The following is a 24,926-nucleotide window of genomic DNA, read 5'->3' on the forward strand; positions in this document are numbered from 1 at the left end:
ACACATTTTAAGACCTCGAGCTGAGTGCCGTGTATGAGCAGCAGAAACCTACACGCCTGTCCTGTGTGGTCAACATACGCCATCGTTAATATCTTATTCTTAAAAACAAATCAACTTTCACTATTAATATATAATACTTGAAGTTGTTTCTTCTAAATATCCTCTTTAAAACATACTGGCAAATTTCTGTGCTAAAATGTCATTTGATACAATAGTATACAGAAGAGACATAGGCTTAACATATACTTGAACTTGGGCTTATTATTTACAACGATGAATGTCTTAAACTTTCTATAACATGCTATATTTTCAAGAGCTATTTCTAATTTGCTGATTTCAAAACCCCAACAGTTATTTTTTAGTATAAACAAATATAACCTGATTGTTCGATAAATGCTTGTCTTCTTTGTTACACCTCCTAAAACTCTTCAAAAGTAACACGAGTTTGAATTTTAAGCGGAAAGTAGAGATGCACCCCACTCGCCAACTCACCGTCTGCTGCGGATACAGGCCTGGCTGGTGCCCTCCATATGGCGGCTGTCCCGAGGGGGGGCCTTGGCCTGGGTACTGCTGCCCATAAGGTTCATGCCTAGAGTGAGGCATTCAAAGAAAACTTCATTTACCATGGACCTCGGGCCAAGGGAGAAAATTAGAGTCCATTTCTGGGAACTCCACGGCTGTCTCTCCTTCACTGCACCCTCCCCACAGAAGCACTCTGAGCAGCAGCAGCAGCAGCAGGGGTGGCGGCACCCACTCTGGGAGCACTGCCAACCCCTGGCTGGTGGGTGGGAGGAGTCCCGCTGGACGAGCCAGCACCCTCTGCCTTTGAGGAGAGGCCCCGCCCATCCTGAGGGACCAGGGAGGCATGACACATGCTGATGTGAGGTATTAATGAGGGCAAGAAACAACAGAAGAACCGAAGGAGCCAAGCAGTACTTCTAGGAGTACCAGAACACTGACATACAGTCATGGAAAATGTTCCTACTTTCTCGTCATGAATACAAACAGTTCAAGTTTTTAAAGGGATACTTCAAAAATAATCCAGATGATGCTGTTAGTACAGACCAAACTACTCAAAATTTCAAAGTCCTATGAGCCTAGAAGGCTACAGAAAAGAATAACAGGGATGATTTAAATGTACTTCTATTAAGTCTTAAAATGCAAATGAACAATACATTTGTTTTATATTGAGAAATTATAAATATCATAAAAAATAGCATGTTTAAAAGAGCCATAGATTTGAAATTAAAAAAAAAAATAAACTGGCTTAGTTAGTATATTGAATCTTGTAAAAAAGAGAATACTTAGACTGAATATATTCCTAAACTGGTCAAGGAACGAGAGTAAGAAAGAAAATAAATGAATTTTTAGAGTACCACCTATAAAACAGATATAGGGGAAGCTTTTGCTAATGACATCGATAGCTAGAAGAAGCTTTATAGTTAGGAGGAAAGAAATATAATCGACATGGATGAAATTTAAGCTGAACAAGTAACACTTTTCAGAAGAGAAAACTTAATGAGGTAGACCCTAAAGCCAAGGTGGCTTTCAAACCCAGGCTGTGCAATGTTGGAGGCAGCATTCTAGAGGAAACAGGTAGGTGCACCTGCTTGGGTTCCTTTAAGAAAATACGTCTCAGGAAGACTGTCTGCCTTTTAATCTCATCAGCCCACCCCTCACTCCTACTTCACCAAAAGCCTTTCCTGGACCCTCAAAAACAATCCAAATCCTAGTAAAATCCTTGACCCGGTACACCACACATGACACAACAGTTAACCGACCAGTGCAGATTTCACAGATAAACCCTCACTGACAGCCAGGCTCAGAATTACAAGATTCTTGAGTCACTGTTAAAAAGTACTGTATCACTTCGAGCATATGATGCTATGTAGCTCAAGAACCAAGCTCACAGAAAATGAAGGAAAGAAACTTTATTTGGTAAAACAGTGATTTTTTTCAAAAGTTTTTCCCCCTCTGTGTTAAACCAGGGCCACTTCATTAACCGTCCCTATATCCCCGGCATGTGGACTGAGGAGAGGCCTGACGGAGGCCCCGGCACATGGGATTCCGAGGGAGATGATGGAAACCACGCCTGCCCTAAGGCCTGCCCATGCGGCTGCGGTTAGAAAGAGGGCCTCCTGTTGTGGCTCCACTGGTTTCCTTTAAAAATCAAATTAAACTGAAGGCTTTGTTTCTGAGCACTTCTCCACTAGGGAGGTAACGAACATGCCAACCAGGGGAATGGGCTTCCATGGGCAGGACTAAGGTCAGGGGCCTTCTTCACAAGAATAAGTCCAATCTAAGCCACTATGTTAGGAAGCAGCTTGCTGTTACCCCTTAGAGACATTTCAATGACTTACTTTCTATCTTATTAAAATATTCCAGGCCAGTAATACAACCTAACTTGCCATTTTAATATCAAGATGCTATTCTGAAAAAAAGTATCCTGGGAAAAAAAAAAACCTGCTGTGGCTTTTCTTGGAGATGCTTATTAAGGGGCAAAGTATTCTCTCTCTGTTTCGACAGTTCATAGGACAGTGGAAACATCTGAAAAAGCAATGCCTGGAAGACCCTACCGAGAACTCACCACCACCTGAGTCTGCCGGCAGCCCACGGTGGCACCAGTGCCCAGGCCTCTCCCTCCGGCAGAAAGGCAGGGGCTGCAGGTCACGAGAGGAGCCACTCATGGAAGCTGGAGGCGGCGGTCTCGGCGTGGTGACAGTGACTAGGATGACCGTGGCTCTGCACTCTTAGGGAGAAGCCTCTTGCCATGGCCAGCCCAGCCCTGGCATATTTCTAATCTATGCTTTTGGGCACCCAGTAATAAAAACACAGCTGTACTTGGGGCCTGGGGACAAAGGCCTTCTCCCCAGTTGTTGACTGAAGGCAGCCACCTGACACTCCAGCAGGAAAGCAGACACTAGTGTTGCCATCAGTGGCCAGGGCTCAGAAATGTGTGTGAGGAGAGCACAGTTTGCAGTAAATCATCTCATCTTCACAGCAGGAGACACTCACCTTCGATCGTAGCTGGCTCCGTAGGGGAACTGCTGCTGCTGCCGCTGCCCCAGGCCCAGGCTGGACATCGCTCCAGACGGACTTTGGTTGTACATGTCCTGCATGCTGCTGGTGGCCATCTGTCCTTGCGTCATGAACGGCTCACTACTTCCAGGCACTGCAATATTTTCAGTAACAGACAAGACATTAAGCACTTTCAAAAGCCAAAGGGCCCAAATATTCCTTTCTTGTCATTTCTGTTATCCTTAATATGACAGACGACAAAACCAACGGAAGAGCACAACGTCTGAAGTTAAGATGGACCCTGCTGGAGAAGATGCTAAGATGGACCCCCCCAAGGCCCCTGCCTCCCCCCGCCTGCCATGTGCACACCTTGTATGAGTGGGTCCCTTTGAGTGTGGCTAGAACCTATGCCTGTGATGGGGTATCACTCCCAGGATTATGCTACATCACACGGTAAAAGGGATTTCACAACTGTGATTAAAGTCACTAATCAGCTGGCTGAGTTAACTGAAAGGGAGAGCACCCACATGGGCCCTTTAAATTGGCTTCTAGAGGCGAGCAGCTCCCTCCCGCTGGCCTTGAGCCTTGAAGCAGCGGTGTGTGGCTGGCGGCAAGAGGCCCACATGTTAGGAAGGCGCCTCTTGGGAGCAGAGAAGGCCCAGATGACAGCCAACAAGAGAACAGGACCCCAGTTCTACAACTGGCAAGGAACCGAATTCCACAACTTGAACGAGCTCAGAAGAGATGGAGTCCTGGGTGACAGCTTGAGTTCTGCTGAGACCCAAAGCTGAGGACCCACTGTGAAGGCACACGTATATGTTTTAAGCTGCAAGTTTGTAGTGTATTTGTTACATACAAAACAACACAAACCCAGATCCATACTTATTTAAATGAGTTACTGAGCTTCCGAGTTTAATTCCTTATCTACAAAATGAAGTTGGTAATATCACCTCATGGAATGATTGTAAGGAAGAGATAAAATATCTATAGAGTTAGTTCTCTTCCCTTTTAGAGAAAAAAAAAAACCAAAAACTGAAAACCTTAACATAACCCATCCACCGACTCACTCCAAAATCAGGGTGAAGAAAATCAGCAGGGAGTTAAGAACAGCTCAAGACAGGATGAGACACAACTACTTCTAACACGGGGCAGAGTGTCAATTAGGTCAAACATGCAAAGTAGCATCAACTCAGAGCCTGAAGGAAACTGGGTCAAGCCCAGAAACTAGCCTGTAGGCAAATTAAACATTTTAATACTTTTCTTAATTGACATCCAGTACTACTAGCACCCTCCTGCATCCTAAGAAGGTTACTTTTATGTTCCGTGAGATAAAAGCAGATTAAAATTTTGCGAGCTGATAAAATTTGTTTGGCTGGCAGAGAGGTGCATATACTGAGGCTTGACACTGGTAGAGTGTATTTTGCTCTGTAAGCGATTTCACATACTTTATATCTGACATGATCTTACATTAACCTGCAGTAGAGCCAGTTTTGATGTTACTTTCCACTTTACAGAAGTAAAAACAGAGATAGAAATAAGTGGGATAATTAAAGTTAAGTAGCTTAATTCCCTAACATAAAGAGTTCTTAAAAATCAATAAGGAAAAAGACAATCAAATTAAAAAATAGGTGAACATACCAATGGACATTCATAGGAAAAGACAAATGAATGGCCAATCAATATATGAAAAGATGTGTGACACTTCACTAATTAAGGAAATTCAAGTTTAAAAAATGACGAGGCTTTTCCCTCCCCTCAATCTGATCAGCAAATATTAAAATGACTTGATAATAACTATCCTTAGTATGGTAGAACACAAATGCTCATGTTATGAGTATCACATTGGTATGATGTTTGTCAACAGCTTCTATGGTAGGCTGTATTTTGGTGACCCCCACAGAAGCACATCTCCAGGTATTCATAGTCTGTGAAGTCCCCATCTGCTGTGAGTCCGGGCTTAGTCATATGACCAGCTTTGCCCACAGGGGCACTGGCAAATGTGATGCAGCAGAGGGCGGTAAGTGGGCGCAAGCAGGACTGTCCCCTTGGAATGCTCCTTCTTGGAACCCATCTACCATGTCACGAGGCCCCCAAGCAGCTCCATGGAAAGGCCCCACGGAGGAGGCCCCCACCAACAGCTCCAGCTGAGTTCCTAATAGAGCCTTCAGATGACACCGGTCATTCAAGTGACATCCCATGTCCAGAAAAGCTCTCAGTCAGGCTTCAGATGACAGCAGCTGCCTCGGAGTCCCAGCCGACCACACATGGAGCCAAGAGACACCCCACGCACCACAGGACTGAGATGTAATTAAATGCTGTTGTTAAAGCTGCTAACTTTTGGGGTAGTTTGTTAACAAAAGTAAAAGATACTCAGTAAACTAAAAAAGGATTCTTATCCTTTGATTTGGTTATTCTACTTCTAGAGATCTAATTCAGAGAAGCACTCTTAAAACTGTGAAAAAACAGCTGTACTTCAATAACCACTGCATCATTGTAATAGCAAAATATTATGGAAAAACAGATCTATTACTAAGAATAGGTAGGACTGTGTGTATAGACATTAATAAATATTCAAAATATACTGTTATGTTAAACAATATATTCATTTGTTGTTCACTTACAAGAAATTAGTCAGCCCCTCAGTCAGTGATGAATTAAGCAAGTGGGTGGGGCAGGCAGGCAGGCAGACAGGTGGGGCCTGGGCTACTCGGGGCGGCTGAGTCAGATCAGGCTCTTTTATCCACGCCACCACCACACGACAGGTCAACAGCAGTAGCAGGAGCACCAACAACACACAGCATGGTATCACTCATGTTGGTCATTAAATGAAAAAACCAGAGCACCACCAAGTTCACTGACAGAATATGGGGAACTGAGGAATGGAAAACTATCGTAAAGGGGATAGAGCTATAAGAAAATCTGTGTCCTGCGGCTTTTCTGTTTATCTGCTTTCACTTGGTACTAAACCTACTAGAATTGTAAGGTAGCAGGTGAGCTGAAACATCCTAGGGAAATGTGAGACAGAGCTTCCCTCTGAGCCACTGTATCATTTACACAGTTGATGAAAACACATTACAGAGCTACCTAATACCTGCCAAGGTAATCCACAGTCCCCCCCTCTCCATCCCCACATTTATTTTCATTATAAAAAAATTATAGGCATAAGGAAACAAAAGAAATAGAACTCTTGGTGTCCAATATAGCATATAGATTGAATACTGGAATAGTTCACAGTAACTTTTGAAACCAGATTCCATGTTACTGTCATATTTTCGGAGTCTAAAAATGTTATACAACCACCAAAGCACTAAACCATGTTCTTTCCAGCATCTCATACCACTAAGAAAAGCGGCTAACTCCAACATTCACAGAGCTTCTGAGTTTCTGACTTAGGGACTTATTGCATATTCTGCAAAATCTTTACACCTGAAATAAGCAGCTTTGAAACTTCTTGAAAGGAAAAATTATAGATTACCTTGCTTTGTATAACATGTTGAAATATAGATGAAATACAACCTCATTTGTTAATTAAAATGGTAATATGCCCGACATTTAAAATTTGTAGATTATTCATTTTTATTTTTCATTGCTCTGTAATACTTGTGAAAACCAAGGCTTTGGACCTTACGCTTCTCTCTACTCAAGACAGTATATCAAGAAATTCATGTCCCCCAAACCTCTGAATACAGCAAAAGTACTATTATGAAAGGGATCCCAAAATAAGTACTTCCATAAAAATATTATTCAATATTATGAAAATGTTGCTATCACGACTCAGTTTCACAGGACCCAAATGGATCTGGAAGCGTGTCAACGGCACGTGGAGCCTGCATGCCATCGGAGGAGTTCATAGGGCAGCGGCTTAGGTGGCTACAGTCTCAGGGCTGAGCATGGAGGGAAAAACCACCCCAGGTGCTTGCTAGTATCAGTGACAACTCTCTCGGTGATCACCCGTCCTACAGTGGTCAATACCACTTCTCTGCTTAGTCTCCCAGATTGCACCTAATTCCAATGCGCTGCCCAGCTCCAGACATACACCCTACCACTTACCACCTGGACATATCCACCAGTCAACGCTGGATTTCCTTCTCTATCTTGTTCATTTCCCAGGTGTCTACACCCAAGGCGGTAACATCACCATGTTCTCAGTCACCATCACTTAGTCCTTCTTCCCTAACCCCCTTGTTCAGTCCATCAGCACGTCGGTCCTATTGTTTCTACCCCCAAACATATAATGAGTGGTTCCACTTCTCTCTCTCTGCCAGGGTTTGACTCTAAACCATCACCTCTCCCTGGACTATGACAGTGGTCTCCTCAACTCTACCCTCACCTCTCTCTGCTACATTCTCCATAAGTGTCCAGTTATTTACTCATTTATTTTTAATAAAAAACCCAGTCACTTCGCTTCCTGGGTAACATCCTTCAGCTATGGTAAAAACCCAACCTCATCAGCATGCCTCCAAAGGTTGAGAAGCTCTGGCCCCATCAGCCTCGAGGCGCTCAGCCTGCCCTCTGCTCATCATGCCACAGAAGCCTTCCACCTCTTCCCACACACTGGCCTCACGCCTGCCTCAGCCTCCTCAGCCCCTTACTCCTCTCTGACTCCTTGTTCCCCAGGTCTCAGCAGATACTGGCCTCTCCTCAGAGCCCACCCCTCCTGGTCACCCTCTCTAAGGTGATGGCCCTCTCCACAGTGTCCCCACCCAACATCATGTCCTTTTTTCCTTTTTGTTTCCTTTCTTCCATCAACCACAATCTTTAATCATATGTAAGTGGTTTAACTTATTTTTCGTTTGTTTGTAGACGGTCAACTCCATGAGGGACTGTCAGATATACCGACATACTACCCAGCCCCCAGCCCCCTGCTCAGCTCACGCCATGTGACAACAATGACACCGACGGGAGGCAGGACTGAGAGCACATTTGCTTAGGATATGGTCACTTTCTACGGGCTGTATTTATGTGCATTAACTCAATCCTCGTGACCCATTCATTACTATCCCAATTCCTAGATGAGGAAACTGAGGCACAGAGATGCTAAGTACTTTCTCCAAGGCCAGAGATTTAGTAGGCTGGCAAGCTGAGACCCAAGTACGTCTCGAAAGGATCAGTGACTCATGGGATGGCAGACAGAGGAATGCCCTCTGGACCAAGCCTGCACAGAGGCCCCAAGCATTTACCTTTTCTCATTCCTCCAAAGGGGTCCTTGTTGGGCTCATAGGGCATCCTGCCCATCACGTCTGGCATGCTCATGCCCTGCTGGTATGGGGCACTCGGGGTCATGGAGTTGCGTTTTGGGAACGATGACTCACTTGCGTCTGAGAATGGGTCGTGGACACTGACGGTGCTGCTTCTGATGAGAGGAGAGACGGGAAAGCTTAACGACAGAGCATTAATCTCCTCCAAACACTTATTTAGAAAATAAGCCGATCTTGAAAACTGTACATGCAAAAACCCTCCAAAATAAATGTCGTGGATGTAAACAGTGGTAATCAATATTTAAAAACTCACTAGAGAACATTTCCTCTCTCTGCAAAGTCTGCTCTAGAAAATTCCAAGATGGACAAATCTGATTTTTGTACAGCTCACGGAGATTTTTTTTAAAAACATCTTTATTGTGGTATCACAGAGATCTTTGAACGTACCTTCCACCTTGCATTGGGGTCATCTGTCCATGAGGGGTGGAGGCTGGTGTGGGTGGCTTCAGGTCACCTGGAACCTCTGCCATTGAATTACTGCCAGTTGACTGGGGCGTCTGTGGACCTTGCAGGGATCCTGAGTTAGCTGATAGTAGTAGCATCATGAAAAAATGGAGGAAAACTAGAGGTTATCAAGTAAGCGCATCCTTGATAGTTATTTTTTTAAAAAAAGGAAAGAAAATAAGATACCATCTTATTTAGAAATAGTAACAATATCTATTGCTGGTAACACTGTAGTAAAATTAATTGCTCTTACATTGTTTATAGTGAAAATTAGTAAAGTTTTTTTTACTAAACTATTTGGCAACACACTTCATATGTGAGCCATGAAACATATACTTTTGACGGGGTATTTATCCCAAGAAAATAATCTAATATAAAGGAGGCTTTAGGCAGAAAAACGTTTATTTCAGTGTTGTTTATAATGGAGATGACCTAAAAGTCTGAGAATAAGAAAAAATGGAAAGAAAATTTTGGTGTATCAATTTGATGGACTATTGTGCTGTTTTAGAAAAAAATTAGGAAAATTAACCTGAGTCTTAGGCAATGAGAAACGTTTCAGTTGTAAAGCAATGATACAAACTACTAATATGCCTCATATCACTGCAACACCTTCTCAACGTCTGAATGTGTCTATGTTCTGTCATGAAATCGTATTTGTTATTTATATAACACAAGTCATGTTGGTTTGGAGATCTTTAATGTCATTATCAGAGTTATAAGACTTGGCCTTTAACTATAATTATATTATAATAACAGCTCAGAATTGAGCAGATCTTTTTAAAACTTAAGTGGGTTTCTTGAAAAAAAAATTTAACCCCACTTTCTAGGAAAAACATGTATTTAATGGCTCTTGCCTTATCACTGATCACAGTCCTCAGCATGTTAGGTGTTCATAGATACTGGTTTTATTCACTAACTAAACAAGTACTGAGTGAATAATGTGCTGCTCTACTGCAGGCTCTCCTACAGTCGGATGCACCCACCGACAAAAAAGACAAAATTCCTGCCCTCATACAGTTTACAGTAAATACTTTCAGAACTGTTAACAAGCAGAATTACTAGCTGCTTGTAAACCGTAACACTGCATAGACTATTATCTATAGTTCCTCAGCCATGAAGTTCCAAAGGCTCACTACAATCACCACCACCCCACATTTTACTTTAGAGGAGGCTGAGTTACACAAATCACTGGAGACCAGAGTGTGTTACAAAGGAGTGAGAAATGGAAATGAGTCTATTGCTTCTACTCAGAAGCCTCAGCTGAGCCCAGGCATCTCTAGTGAGATCAGGGCTGCTGTTCCTGGCCTGGTCAGCAACAGTGCTGATAACTGGCCAGCAAGGAGGACACTCCACAACCGTCCCTCCTGGGCGCCTAGGGCTAAGTGACTCAGGACATTCTCAGAGATGCCAGGAAGACTGATGTTAAACGCAGGTATCTTCTTAGATGTAGACACCTTAAAATAAAAACCTACCAACTCATGCTTATAAACCAAACTCCGGTGAAACCCTGGAAATGCAAATTTAAAAGCAGATATAATAAAAGAGAAAAGTAGAGTCTTTTACAAATATGTAAGGCTAACCCAACACACGTGACCACCCAGAGAGGTTGCAGGAGAAGTAACCGGCTTCTTAAATCAAGAACCAGACTGCACAGCAGCCCGTACAGCTTCCTTGGAAACATGGCTCACAAGGCTGTGATTTCAGAATGACCCTTATTTACAAGTATTCACATTTACAGCTAATTAAAAAAAAAAAAAAAAAAAAAGGAAAAATTCTCCCCTCTTGCCAGTGTTTTTTCCTTTCCTTTCAGGAGAGAAAAAAAAAATGAATGTAACCTCTTGAAGTTCCGTTAATAGAGGAGGCTGGCTCTCTAGGATATCCCTACCTTTTGCCAGAAGCTACAAATGTATACTCGAAAGTAAACAATGGAAAGGTTACTGAAGGTTAAGTACATTCACACACTTCAGACTGTACAGCCAGACTCCTGGCTGGGAAGATAATTTACACAGCATGAACCTGGTGCCCGGGTGCTGGCTGGGGTTGTGGGAAGGAGGGTGGGGAGAGGAGGAATAGCTGATATGTCCCAGGTCTACAGCGACTGGAGGTCACCCAGAGGGCACCTTTGTTTATAACCCGAGCCCCTTTCTCATTTATCTTCCACTGAGGATTCCCTAGTTGGATCCACACAGGCTCTGTGACATCACCTGTCAGCTAATAATAGAAATGCAGTCAGCCACCTGCCAGCAAAGATGGATGGGTTTTTGGTTACAGGCTTACTAATTGAATGCGTGGAGCTTCCTGCCACCTCCCCCCACCCCTCCAGGCCGGTCCCTGCCCCGCCCCACCCCTACTCCAGCTTTGAGGCAGCTCTTCATTAGAACTCCACACACTTTTACAGTCTATTATAGATTATAATAAGATCCCCACAGGCACCTCAGAGACACAGCCTACCCCAGGCCTTGCTCAGGTTTCTCTGAGGAGCCTTCTTTTCCCTGACTTGTTCTCAGTCCCCCTGGAAGACACACCTGGATCTCTGGCCTGAGAAGCCACACGCCACTCAACAGTGAGGATTGGGGTGCAGCCCCCAGGGCTATGGGGCTGACAGGATTGAATTTCAGAGCCCTATCAACCACATCAAATCAAAACTGGAATACATCCATTACTTATCTATGCTGCATCTTCTTTATCCATTCATCTACTGATGTGCACTTAGGATGCTTCCATATCTTGGCAATTATAAATAATGTTGTTAATAGTGGGGTGTATGCATCTTTTTGAATTAATTCTTATTTTGTGGTTGGTTTTACTCCTTTGATAATTATGTAAGTTTAAAAAGCTAAAGCTCTAAACATTCTCAGAAACAATGAACAGTATATATATATATATATATATATGTAAATTTTAAAAATACATGCAGTATATTGTGTAATGTATTTACATGCAATATATTGTATATGTGCAGTCAAACTGTAACAACTCTACCTAATAAAACTGAGAAATGAAAAAAAGATCTAAGTAACATAAAACATTAGTTCTCTATTGAAAAAAAAAACTGGAATACAGATGGATGACTTAGAATGCTAAGTCATTAGCACTTAGGATTTAAGTTGGTTCAGAATGACCATTTGAAAAACCATCTGGAGTGCTTCTCAGGGATCTTTTTGTTTGCCTGGATATGCTGTTTAGGAATAAAAACCAGTTATGTTCTGGGAAAAAACTGACATCAAAGAACACAAACTTTGGCTGAAAGTTAGTTTAAAAAGTTTTTGCAGTATATGAGGCCCTGACATGGCAAATGATTGGGAATAATTTGTTTTCCTTCTCTGATAGTAAAAAAGTCTCAGAGACATTTTCCTTACTGATAGTTCTGGAATCAAAGAGGTCACTGATTCACAGATGCTGGAGGAAACACCTGGCTTTTGGCTCAGAGGCCTGTTACTCACTGCCCCACTGACCAGCCCGTGTGTCCGTCTCTCTTGCTGAGCAACGTGCAGAACACGTAAGCCAAGCATGCTGGCCCCTGCGCCCCGCATGGTGCCTTCCAGGTAGCGCCCTGGCCGAATGGCCAAATCCAGGAAGCCTTCCCCCTGCTTCCTGTTTCACAGGACTAGGGCTCCATTTGGACCATGGAGAAGAACGTATTATCAGAAGTGCATCTGCAATCCAAGCTCTTTTGTGTCGTTAAAGCGATAATGTTGCCTTAAAAATGGTAGTTTAAAAAAAGGGGGGAAAGAAAAGAGCCGACTGTTAAGAGAATAGGCCCTGCACTTTGTGAAGCATCTGTACCTCAGCAGGACTCCGTGTGCTGAAGCTGATGCGCACTGGGGGAGCTATTCTCCACACAGAGGTGCGGACCATTCGGCGACACGAGTTCTTTCCTGGCAAATAAAATCCACCTTTAGATCTTTGCAGACATTGCCACTTTGGTCCCTACACCCCACTGGGGTTTTATTTTGGAAAAAATAGTTTCAGAGCTGTTCACAGGCAGTTTATTTTACTCTGTGAACTGAATGTAATGTTGTGAGATTTTAAAAATTAGATTTCACAGTTTTTAAAGTACACCTTCCCATCTCTAACAGGCAAAGGCTGTGAGTCTGTAAGGGTGGGCTTAGAGAGGAGGACTTCTACTTGTGTTTAGAACCAACAGATCTATACCTAGGTATGCTCACTACAAGTGCACCTTGGGCCTAAAAAGTATTTATGGGAGATCCCTTGATTACTGGCCTTAGATATTAGAGTTGCCATCCAGATATCCACTAGAGGAAATAATTAAAGGAGAAACAACTCCTTTCTTTGGCTCAGAGATACCTTGTATGCATAAAGAGTTTACCCGTTACAAGTTACAAAGCTACTTTAAACACAGGCCGGAGTGTGATAGGGACAGGGTGTAACACTAGAGCGAGATGTCTGGTATCAAAGTCCAGCTTTTCCACACACTAGCGACATGACTGTGAGCTTGTTACTTAGATTTTATGTGCCTTAGTTTTCTCGGGGATTTTAGAACAGTGAATAACAAGGCTAATATGAAGATTAAATGATAAAGCACTTAGAAAAGTACCTGGCACACCCTAAGTGCTCAAGAAACAGTGGCAATCAGCTATGATCACTTGACGGCAGAACAAGCCTGCTCTGGGGCGGGGTGGGGGCAGTGGCAGCTCTAGTCAGCCCCACCTTGTATGCAGGTGAGTAAGTTAGGGCCATCACTTGGTCCACCAGCAGGGCTTGGACGTGGCCAGAAATAGATGGCAGAAAACAGAATGACCAGATTTAATTTGAGAGAAGTTACCACCTAGAGCTAAGGATGATGCAAGTTTCTTCCCATCTCTAATATTGTATTTATCAGAATATAATGATTTAGTAATTTCAAATTTGAAACACTAACAGGTAGAACAAAGGCTAGCAGGAGAGCCGAAAGAATGGGAGGGTCTCCACCAGTCGAGTGAAGAGGTAGGGGAGAAGGCAGGTATCATTAATTAGATTTTGCTTATGAGAAGCTAGGTGAATCGCCATTATTCCTAAGTAGCATTTTCCTAAGATTCTTGACCTCTAGGTCAAAGCTAACTGGACTCTTTCTTAGAAAAAGACAGACCTTTATCATGACAGTTGGCTGAATTCCCTACAAGTGAGAACTTACAAGCTAAGTCCAAATTTTATTTTGCTAACGGTAGGAATCAGAGGGCCGCTGCCAGAGGCGGGGCTGGCGGAAGAGGGCTGTTAAGTGTGCAGGGCGGCACTGCCAGGGGTGCCAGAGTATTTGCACAGGTTACTGGGGAGACTTATTTTGACATTTAGATGGGCTCTTTTAAAATGCTTGTATAAGGAATAAAGGTATACAGGTCAGAATTCCAAAGTGAACATTGACTTAAAAAAAGTAAAGCAAAAGAATGGTGCCTTCAAAGTGCTGACCAGAAATCTGGGCAACATCCCGAGTTTTACTCTCTTCCCTTAAGGACTGCCAACGGCGGGGGGCAAGTAAACACACGAGGCAAAACCAAACGCGCCTTCATCTCTCAGATCCCGGTCTGCTCCCGGCCCACTCTACCAGGGAGTGGCCTTCTCAGCGCCGGCGGGGCTGCCTGCCGGCGGGCGCGGACCCTGGGCGGCAGCTGCAGTGCTCCCACTTACCAGGAGATGGCGGCTGGAGCTTGGGCTGCTTCTTGGTGTCTCCCGTGCTGAAGACTTCCGGCGGGGGCTCCTCCCCTCGCTCAATCTTGCACTCAAAGGCAAACAGGTACTGAATATACTGCTTCTTCAGGGAGCTTGCTGCACTGCTCGAAGTGCCAACATTTAGGTTGGTTGCCAGCTCACGCCACTTCTTGTTTTTATTAACCTAGCAAGAAAAAATGGCAGGATCATTGGTTTGCAGCAAAGTGGCTTGTTTAAAGCCAGGAGACAAAAAAAGCACTTAATGTCTTGGTTTACTTTTTTTTTTTTTTCATTTGCCTCTTTTAACTAATGCTCATTACTCCGACTCAGTAGTGCACAGACAGCATTTACAGTTACAAAACCATTAAGGAACCTGCTGATAGCTACATAAAGAGCACTGCTGGTGGAGATTCTTCTGCCTGGTGCATCTTCTAATGCCTCGCAGTCTTCCAGGGTTGGAGCTGCTCAGGGCCGGAGATTTATCTCTGAGCAAATGTACCCTCTCCACTCTACCCATCCCACCTCTTATTTATTTTTTTTAAAGCACGTCTAAAAACTAATTTAAAAAGCAATAACAGAACTATTTTGCAATTTAAGTGTTTAAGCCTTAAAATGAAAAACAATGTCTCCTTCAAACAGCCCCCAAGCTCCCAGAAAGAGGCTATAATTCCAGCAGCCCACGCCCTTCCTCTCACATGAGGCTTCCTCGTGGTGAATGAAGCCTCAACCAAATGACCCCAACTTAAAAGCCCGGCACAAGCCATCAGCCCTGTCTGAGCTGTGGAGCCACCAGGTAGCTGACCTGGCAGCACCTGTGGGACTGAGAAGGGCACAGGACTCTCCAGTGTTGCCATTTACACTTAGGCTGGAGAGAATACAACTGCAGGAAGAGAAGAGAAAAAAGGAGAGAAATCCCCAAATGCTACATAAGGATTTTAAGCATTATTTTAACTTCTGTGATTCCCACATGGGAACAGAGTTCCATGAGGTGAACACATGAAGGAAACACGAAGGCCTGCAAACAGGTGGGGAATATTTTGGCTTTAGATGTGTCCTGTTAAGTAGCATGGGTTAAGGGGCAATGACTTTTAATGAAATGTTCCATTTTTTGATTCAAACTTTCTCACAAAGCTCTTTATGTTCGTACTTAGTACTAAATGGTGCATGATAAAACCACAGAATACTCTTGGGAATGCTTAATGCCATTTTTGGTACTTAATGCCAGGCTGCAACAAGCAGGCCTGTGATTGCTTCAGAAACGGTAACCAGAGCACTGCCTGGGACATCCCAGAAAGCAAGGCTTTGAGTGGATCTCTCCGTAGCTGCAGCACCTGTCCCAGCCACACCTGATGGTCAGCAGGTAGAGCTCAAGATGGGGTGTGAGCGACAGTGCCACGAGGGGGCTCACCGCTGTGAGTCACAGCTACATTCAAGCAACTGTTTTAGCTAAGCCAGCAGTCTTGCTCACAGACCCAACTCAGGAATACACGCTGCTGAGAGTCAAAGTGAGATGCCAGCCAATGCCTGCGCTTCTGAGATGGGCGAAACCCAACTGTTTAGCATCCTGGGGATTCTACAAAATCTGCGCCAGGGGGTCTAGGTTCAGGAGGAAGGTCAGAGGAGTCTATGCCCAGAGGGGAAGCATCAGGGGTGTCTAGGTGTAGATGGGGAAGGTCAGGGGATTTAAGTGTAGGAGAGAGGTGTGTATCCTGACCTTTCTCTTCACTGACCACCACTCACACCTGGTCTGTATCCTGTGATTTACCACCTGATTTGGCAGAGCCTTGAGACAAGCTCTAATTGCTTGTTGTAGGTCTCCGGTCCCAGGCAGGAGGAGGCACCCTATGGAGGGCTGAGAACAAAGGCCTCTCCTGCAGCCCCACAGCTGTGCAGCACTGGGACCAGGTGGGCCCTCAGTGATACCTGTGGATTAGCTGATCTGCCGCTGGATAGTGAGGCCTGCAGCACCTGGGGCCTGGAGTGGCTCCTTTCACTGATCTGGGTGGGAGCCCAGAACTGGCAGCTTTTAAATGCTCCCAGGTGATGCTCAGGAACAGCGAGGTCTGAGGCTGATGAAAGGGCGTGCGTCTTGGAATCAGACAGACTTGGCCCTACCACTGACTCTGAGAACCCCTGGGCCACAACATTACTGGACAGTCGGCCTTCTGTGTCCCTAGGTTCCTCATTTGTAAATTCAAACAACTGCGGACTGAAAGTATTCGGGGGAAAAAAAATTCCTGAAAGTTCCATAAAGCAACACTTGAATTTGTACCGGCAACTATTTACATACCATTACATTGTATTGGCTATTTTAAGTAATCTAGAGATGATTTAGAGATATAGGCGGTTGTGCGTAGGTTATATAGATAAAGGACTCGAGCTCTGTGGACTCTGGTGTCCTTGGGAGTCCCAGAACCAAGCCCCATGGATCCCAAGGGAAGGCTGGACTTTATTTTGTTACGTCTCTTCTTTAAGGCTGATGACCCTGCATTCTATGCGTGTTGAGAAAGAAGTGACAAGAAAAAGCACGGTGCCCAGCATGTAGCGGGCACTCACTCCTCAGGACCCTTTCCCCGACTCTACTTTGGGATGTGGACACAAACTAGACCCAGTGCTGAAAACAGGGCTGAGACTAGGGTGAGGAAAGTGTGGTCTCTAGGGCACAAAACTGAAGGCGCAAGTGCACAGCCCCCAGGTGCCCCTCCTGCCCACGCTAGACCCAGCCTTGTGAAAAAGGGACAGCACAGCTTCTCTCATCACCCAGGTTGCCTGAACATGGTCTTACAGGTCTGACCCATCTTTCTTGCTGAACTGCTCTGGAAAGAAGGAAACAGTGAATCTGATTTATATCTGATCCAGACAATTCAGTTACTTGCAAAACATTTCTATTTACTATGAAATTCTGACAGATTCCACAGGATTCTTCAGCTGTCAGGGACCCTAATGAAAAATCCAGCCCAAATGTCACATTTTATAGGTGAGGATTGAGGCCCATGTAAAGGACCTACTGAGGTCACTCTGCGAGTGGGCGGCAGATCTCGGTCCCTGGTCCCCAGTGCTCTGCCCCTGCAGCACACAAACACGGATCCCAGTTAAGGTGACCTTCCCAGAGGCTTAGCTTTTTCTTTGTGAGAAGAGAATTTGACCCTGTATATTCAAAGAGAGCTGCTGTATGAGCTTATCTGTAATGTCTCCTTATTCACTCGCTCATTCATTCCTACCTGTGCCAGACCTCCAATCTCTTTAACGCAGACATAGAGCCGGAACAGGTCCAAGGGCTTCTTGCCCACTGCAGGCAGGCTTGAGACCGGGGAGCCTCTCTCCTCCATGAAGGTGAGGTATCGGTCGACCCATAGCTTCCTCTCGGGCTCATTCCCCAACTCGTATACCTTTGTGATCTTTTCCCCAGTGGTGGTAGATGAGCTGGACTTCTAGTGCCCAGGAGGAGCATTTGGAGATGGGGCACGGTGGGTAGAGGGAAAGGGAAGAAGGTGAGAAGAAAGTAATGAGCTACCAGATACAAGAAGAGAAGAACTTTTAAAACTACTGCTATCACACAACAATTAGGAATGAAGGCTACTAGTTCAGGCACAAAGTATACATTTGCTTAATTAAGAATTTACTTTGACTTTAAATAAAGGGCCCAAACTCCCCCTTTAATATACCTGAAAAACAAAAACAAAGGAACAAAACCCTTTTTTACTTTATTGATATAAGCGTTGAATCCCAGAAGGCAAGATCTACTGATGCATAACGTCATTTTTAAAAACAAAAGGCTGCTAGCTCATTGAATGATCACAGTGAATTTAAAATTTCACATCACAGAGCCCCAAATCTACATGGACTCCTATGTTTCCTTGTCAAAATATGAATGGTCAGTATGTGTCTTCATTGAAACTAAATCATTTGGAGGAAGAGCAAACACGTGGTACTTGCTGACAAACACAAGGCAGGTCACACGTCACAGGACCTAGTGGTGTATGGGCTCCACGCTCATTTGACGGCTTTATAAACTTGTGGCCAGTGAAAACTCTGGCATTCATTCATGGCGACCAGCTTTCTCTACTTAAGATTTCTTGAACTTCTCTGCTAAGTTAAGGGTCTATTTAGGTAACTATTTTAATACATCTCTTAAGCAACTGTGCTTTAACCACAGACACGTGCTATTTCATACTCCCTGCTTATCTATGGATAAATATACACATTTACTTTTATGTGCCCACATGGTTTATCCTGATACTCTAATTCTGGTCTTTTATTTTTCTAACTATATTTGATACTAAAATGTCAAAATTTGCTGTCTCTGCATACCTGATGCCCACCCTCTGGATTATGTGAACTGGGAAGGTAATAATTTGTGTCCTAAGCAGCCTAACTGCTTATTTTTCCTTTCTTTTATGTCTCTGTGACAATATTTGTGTACTTGTAATATTTGCAATTGAGTGATTATTGTGCAAAATCACTTCTGAATTCTCAATGAAGATTTCCTTGGAATAAGATACTTCATTTAGTCATGTTTATTTACTAGGTTATCATTTGTAATGTACAGCCATTATTTTAAATGGGCGTTTTCTTAACTTTTTCATTATATTTAGCTTAACGTAATTTTAAACATTATTGCTCAAATGAAGAAGGGGTTAAATAACATCAATGCCGTTGAGGTTTGATGCCACCTTGTTTATTAGCAAAATGACCTCATAAAAGCAGGGCCCGAGAAAGGATGCCTGAGAATGAAGCTAATCCAACTGGTGAGTGGCAGATTTCTCTCCAATTAACATAATTTTCCCGACCTATTTTTGCTAAAATTTTAAGCCTTCAGCTTTAGGGTTATTGAGGCATAAAATCTTTACATCAGATATATATAAATGGGTCATACAGTTGAGGTAAATAAAAAATGTAGTGGTAGGATATAAAAACAGTGTAATCTTTTAGAATTTATGTTGATGCTGAAGCTAGAAAGTCACTTAAAAATTATTTTAGATGAGAACTTAAAGTGTGTGTACATATCCCTATATGTCTGTACACCATGCATGTACCAGAATATGGAACGTACTCCATATCCAAGTAAGTTTTTAAAATTGATTTACCATATTCTTACACTCAAGGAATATCTAACCCGGAAAAGAAACTGTTTTAACACATTTTACACCACATTCTCATACTGGGAACATTTCAGAAGCTTTGGCATCATTAATGAGGTAGTTATTAACGGGAGGTTTCTAAATCCTAGAACTGATTTTTGGGGGGGTACACTGAAAAAAGTGGGTCCAATCTTTTCGAAAAAATGAAAATTTGAAATAAGAACCAGAAGAAAAAAGCATTATCACCTAAAATCAATTAAAACAACCACCACCATGAATCTCTCCCTTGCATTTCATTTGTGAAAAATTGAGAGGTAAAAGTTTGAGATTCAATTTAAGGATAAGAAATACAAAAGCAATCATTTCAATTTACAATCACTCTGAGTGACTCTATCAACATCCTGAATCCAAGATCCAACTGCCACTTCTGGCCTGGTCCTCTCTGAACCCAGACTGGGGAAGGGTTCCGGGAGAGCAGTTAATCACCCAAGCAATGAGACTCTGAAGTGTTTGTCTCTATTAGAAAGGAGTGGATTCTCGTAACCTGAAATGGGCCTAAAGGAATCATTTACTTAGTCTGACTATCCGTATTTTAACTTTTCTTACCTTTCTTTGTTAAATGAACTTAAGTTTAATTAATTTCCACATGTCTCAATTTGTTCTTGTAGAATTACAAAACCTTAATGAAAATAATAGTTTTTAATAGAACTCTTTTATTTTTCATACTTTTTTGATCTTCAAAAACACATTTTTTAAGGTGCTAAAAGGTAGGAAAATGCCTCTGTAGGAAAAGACAGTGGCCGGGCCTCAGTTTATGAGTGAGGTCCTAGGAAAGGCCTCCCCGGACGCCGGCTTCCTGGCCTGAGTGATCATCACAGGCTTTGTTTGTCCTTGGTGGCACCTGGCCTCACAGTGCACAGAGATGGACGTTTCGTGTGGATTAGCTGTCTGCCCTCCGCTCTCCTGATGAAACCTTAAGTTCCACAAGGCAGGTCTGTGCTTTTTTGAATCACCAACAGTGATCACATACTGAAAGTACTCAGTACATATTTGTCTTTGAGCAAACACTCAAATGAACGAAAAAGGTTTGAAAAGTCTGGCACCATCCAAGTAAGAATTAACAGCTGATTAAAATATCCTATAAACAGGTTTTCAGTGAGCGAGGTGCAAAGTGAATGTGGACACAATCTAGCAAGACTGAAGGCTGAGAAGGGATGGGTGGGCATGTAACATCTCCACCCCCAGCCTTGAGGGCTGCTCAGTAGCTAGCCCATGCCCAAAGCTAGTATTTGGGTGTCCGAACAGAGAGAAAGGATGTTAAAAGGAACAAAAGCCTTAGGAAATAAAGACTATATAATTGATCACTGATCAGACTCAACATATACTTCTTTTATTCATAGACATTAGCTATGATGTGACCTTTGGATAAATGTCATTTACATTCTACCCACTGACAATGGGCAAAAAAAACTAGGGCTGCAGAGAGACAGTTAACTTTTCCAGGCCAGTAGGACCATCTTGTATTGCTTCAGTGTTGTAAAAACAGTACCCCACTCCATGAAACTGTCGTGGAGGTAAGCAAAAGAAATGGAGATTACTGAAAAATTACAGCAAGACATTATTATGGTGCCACAAATGCACAAATGTTTTCCTTGCATATAACTTAATTAAGTCTATAAGCACACTTTTCCTCAAGTCTTTGAGGCAGATTTACATTTCAGCAGTCTTTACCATATGCCTGGTAATATGTGTATACGCATGTGTATGTACAAATGTTTATTTTTATTTTAGAATGTTTTGTAACAAAACAATGTTGGTCCACGGCACACTGTCAAAGCATACAACATCTTTGTTTTTAGTCCATTTCAGGCCTACTATTAGACAGGCTTTATTAGGGATACTGTTAGGAGCAATTTTAAGTACAAGTTAAAGTTACATCTCAGAAAGAGAAGTTAAATACTCCTCAAATATATATATATGCAGTGATTTGATAGCAGAGATAATCTGAAGTCCTTCATAATAATCTCCTTTAGTTCCCTTCTTGAAATAGCATCTCATTCAAGGGAGGGGCTGTTTTCTCAATACAAAGCAATCCTCTACTACCTTCTACCACCTTGAATCACATCTCCTTTTGTTCAGCTGGAGCCAGAAGTTTGTTTGTAAATTTTTATACATGATGGTTATGGTAAGGAAGAGATAATGTATGTGGAAATACTTAGAAAAAAAGAGAAAAGTTATATGCAATTTCAAGTATAATTATGTTACAGCTGGAAAATGAAATCAACAACTCCGTTTTCTTTTTTCTCATATTTAAGTAGAAAGTAGGGTTTTGATAATAGTTGCCTACAGGACTCATTGGTTAGGCACAATGTGACTAGTAACTTAAAATATAATAAATACCTCAGTCACTCTTTTTATAGTTTGGGAATTTTAAAAATATAATATGGCCTATTAGAAGTCTTTGTTACTAACAAATTATTATTCTTAATTATTATCTTAAGGTCTTAAAATTTATTTTCAACCTCTGAAATTCTTCCCTCCTAGCCAATAAATAAATCTTTTTTGAAAAGTTACAACTGAGGTTCTACCTGTTAACTCGGGGGTATTACTGATTCAAAAATGCTTTTCCTATGATTAAAATAAAACAAAAACCCAGAGTAGATTATGGGGAAAAAACCCCCACAATGTTGGCTGCCTTCTGAGACTCAAAGCAAATAACACAAAGACATCAAAATTAAGGAGCTGCACTCTCCTTTCCGATTAGTTCTGCTTAACCGGCACTAGAAGCATTTTTCATTGCATCTCAGTTGTTCAAAAAGTGAAACATACGTCTACTGAGAAGGTAACGGGCGAATATTGCCCTTTCTTCCTCTGAAAAGGAAAATGCTGGTTATACGAGAGCTCCACATGAATTTTACAAACATTTACTGGAACCACCATGTCTTCAGACCTTCAGCTCTGTCTGTTTAAACCAGTGAATGGATAATTAATAGCAGCTTCCTTTTGGGGTTTTGACTAGATTGCCAGATTTTGCAGTCAGAGTCTTCTTCCCTCCAACTTGCTTTTCCTGGGCTGTGCTCTTCAATACACAGTCTTCAAAAATTAGCGTATTAATTAAGCCTTCTTGGCAAGTAATTGCATGTTAAGTTTTTCTTTTTTTTAAAGATCTTTTGATTCCCTATACGAATATAAAATAAAGGTTACTACAGTGCCATTCTTCTTCTTTTTTAATGGCACAGAATTAATTTCTTTAGTAGGAAAAAAAAAAGCCCTAGCTCTACAGACAGAATATTAAGGCTAGAAAAATTCCCTTACATGTACATTACCACTTTTGTTTTTTGTATATCATAAGGAAATCAACACTTAATTTCAAGATTATCAGCAGGCTTGTGCAGGATATAATTTTTCTATCTCAGCTGATTCTAACGTAGCCACATATTAATTTAAAAGTAGCGTTCAAAATATTCACATGCACTAACATTTATTTCTACAACTTTTCTGTTAATTTCTGACAAGAAGATTGAAACCAAGCAGGCTGATAATATGCTAAACCATGTCCAATGTAATATTTACATTTTCAAGATTTGAAATAAGATGTTTCAGATACAACAGCCCATGAAAGATTTAGGCCAAAGGCCAAACTTGTCATTTACTCCATGGCTGCTATTAGTCCCCATGTAAATGGAGAAGTTAACTCATTTGAAAGATCTTCTATAAGTGCACAATGGATTAGACATTTAAACAAAAATCACTGTGTGAAGGAGTTTGGACCCAGAAACACAATCGCATGCTTTGTATACAGACGCTTCTTTATATCAGCGGTTTCATTACCAGAAAGCAACTTATATGATGCATATAAACTTTACTCATTTTGTTACTAGTATAATTATAAAGAAAAACCTTTCACGGATAAATTATGAAGAAAAGGTCTTATAAAACAAATAAGCAAGCATTAAAGTAGAATTAATTATCAAAAAACCCCAAAAAACAAAAAAACAAAAAACCAGAGCCACTTACAGGGCTTGATGGAGTCTTTGGCCAGCCTGGGCTGCTAATGCTATCACTCTCATCTCCATGAAATGAGGAGATGCTAGCAGAGCTGGGGGACATTGGGGAAGGGACTGGCAGGTTGCCGGGGGTTGGGGGCTGAGAAATACCCTGAGAGCTGTAGCTATCCTGTGGTAGAGGAATAAAAAAAAAAAAAAAATGACAAAGGTAGGGCAAACTTTATTTAAAATAACAAAAAGCACATCCAGTTTAACAGACTAATTTTTATATATAATAGATATATATAAAGACATGTACAAACAAACACACAAACACACACACATATAAAGGTATTAAAACAACATTCTTAATTAGTATAACTTGGTAAGTTTGCTGGATGCTGGATACGGCCACTAAGTCACCATGCTTACTTCAAGCTTACATGGAATGCTAAGCATGGGTTACCACTTATGAAAGAAAGAAAGGAAAAAAAAAAAAAAAGCTGTTCACCTTATTTATCAAATAAGGCAGGAAAGCAAAATAGTAAGTATGTTGCTGTTGCTGGGCGGCCAAAACAGGAAGCTATAAACTGAAGGCAGAGAAAATGGCTGCAAGTATCAAAACCAGGCAAGATCCCTTCCTTCTCCCCACCCCCAAAGCATTTCGCTGAGTGGGTCCTGTCCCTCCGCCCCTCTCCCCCAGCCACGAGTTAAATGCCTTTAAGAACTAGTAACTTTCAGATCCACACCATGAAGGGGGTGGGGGAAGAAGACTGCAAACATGTCGCACACGATGGAAGCATGCAGAGAAGAAACCAAATGCAAAAAAGGGAGGAGAGAGCCACATGGCAGCTTCAGCGAGGCAGGCCCCACACCGCGTGCAGAGGAGAGAGGAGTACCTTCGACTTGCTCTCCGGCTGGGCAGTGCCTTCTTCTTTACCGTCTGCTTTGAGAGGCAGGGGCAGTTTGGATTCACCAGGAGACATCATATCTGCAAGACCCATAGATGCTAATCGAAAACAGGAGAAAGAGTTTAGGATTATACGTGTGATTCGCCAGGCTGTGCTCCTGCTAACACAAGCTACTGAGTGATGCACAGGGCACCTGAATTTCCCTCCAACGAAGAAAAGAAAAAAGGAAAAAGAAACTGTAACTCAGAGAATACGAATTTCTGAAATCTAAGTAGGGTGACATTCTGGCAATCCTTTTTTATCTTGGGTTGGGGGCGGGTGGGAAGCGATCATTTACTCAAGACTTAAACCACTGAAAGTCAACTTTTATCAATCTCATTATTTTAAATTATTACAGCTTTAATAGGGTAGGTAACAAGTGGAAATATGCCCGATATCTAAACTGTTCATTAGGTGCTGAAAGTAAATGCTGGATTATTTTTATTGTTGACTAGAAGATTTAGTGCTTCCCTAACTTTCTAAATTCACACAATCCATAGTCTATAAAATAATTTGCCATCTTCTATTGTTTCATTCAAAAAT

General features: G+C 42.3%; 1 protein-coding gene across 7 annotated transcripts in view; it reads right to left on the bottom strand.

Annotated features, from left to right (window-relative positions):
- ARID1B (AT-rich interaction domain 1B) overlaps positions 1-24,926 on the bottom strand; it is a 378,663-nt gene that overhangs the window by 9,039 nt on the left and 344,698 nt on the right. For 4 of the 7 annotated variants that reach the window (XM_064486535.1, XM_064486532.1, XM_064486533.1 and 1 more), the window contains 8 exons: positions 24,333-24,442; positions 23,465-23,623; positions 17,588-17,797; positions 14,346-14,550; positions 8,664-8,802; positions 8,199-8,371; positions 3,016-3,172; positions 493-589 (listed from right to left, as the gene is read on the bottom strand). In XM_064486535.1, coding sequence (XP_064342605.1) covers positions 493-589; positions 3,016-3,172; positions 8,199-8,371; positions 8,664-8,802; positions 14,346-14,550; positions 17,588-17,797; positions 23,465-23,623; positions 24,333-24,442 — 1,250 coding nt within the window. The remainder of the gene's footprint in view (positions 1-492; positions 590-3,015; positions 3,173-8,198; positions 8,372-8,663; positions 8,803-14,345; positions 14,551-17,587; positions 17,798-23,464; positions 23,624-24,332; positions 24,443-24,926) is intronic. The other 3 variants (XM_031456606.2, XM_064486536.1, XM_064486534.1) reach the window with 1 other exon arrangement.

This window comes from Camelus dromedarius, chromosome 6, assembly GCF_036321535.1.
Source record: "Camelus dromedarius isolate mCamDro1 chromosome 6, mCamDro1.pat, whole genome shotgun sequence".
Lineage (NCBI taxonomy): Eukaryota > Metazoa > Chordata > Mammalia > Artiodactyla > Camelidae > Camelus > Camelus dromedarius.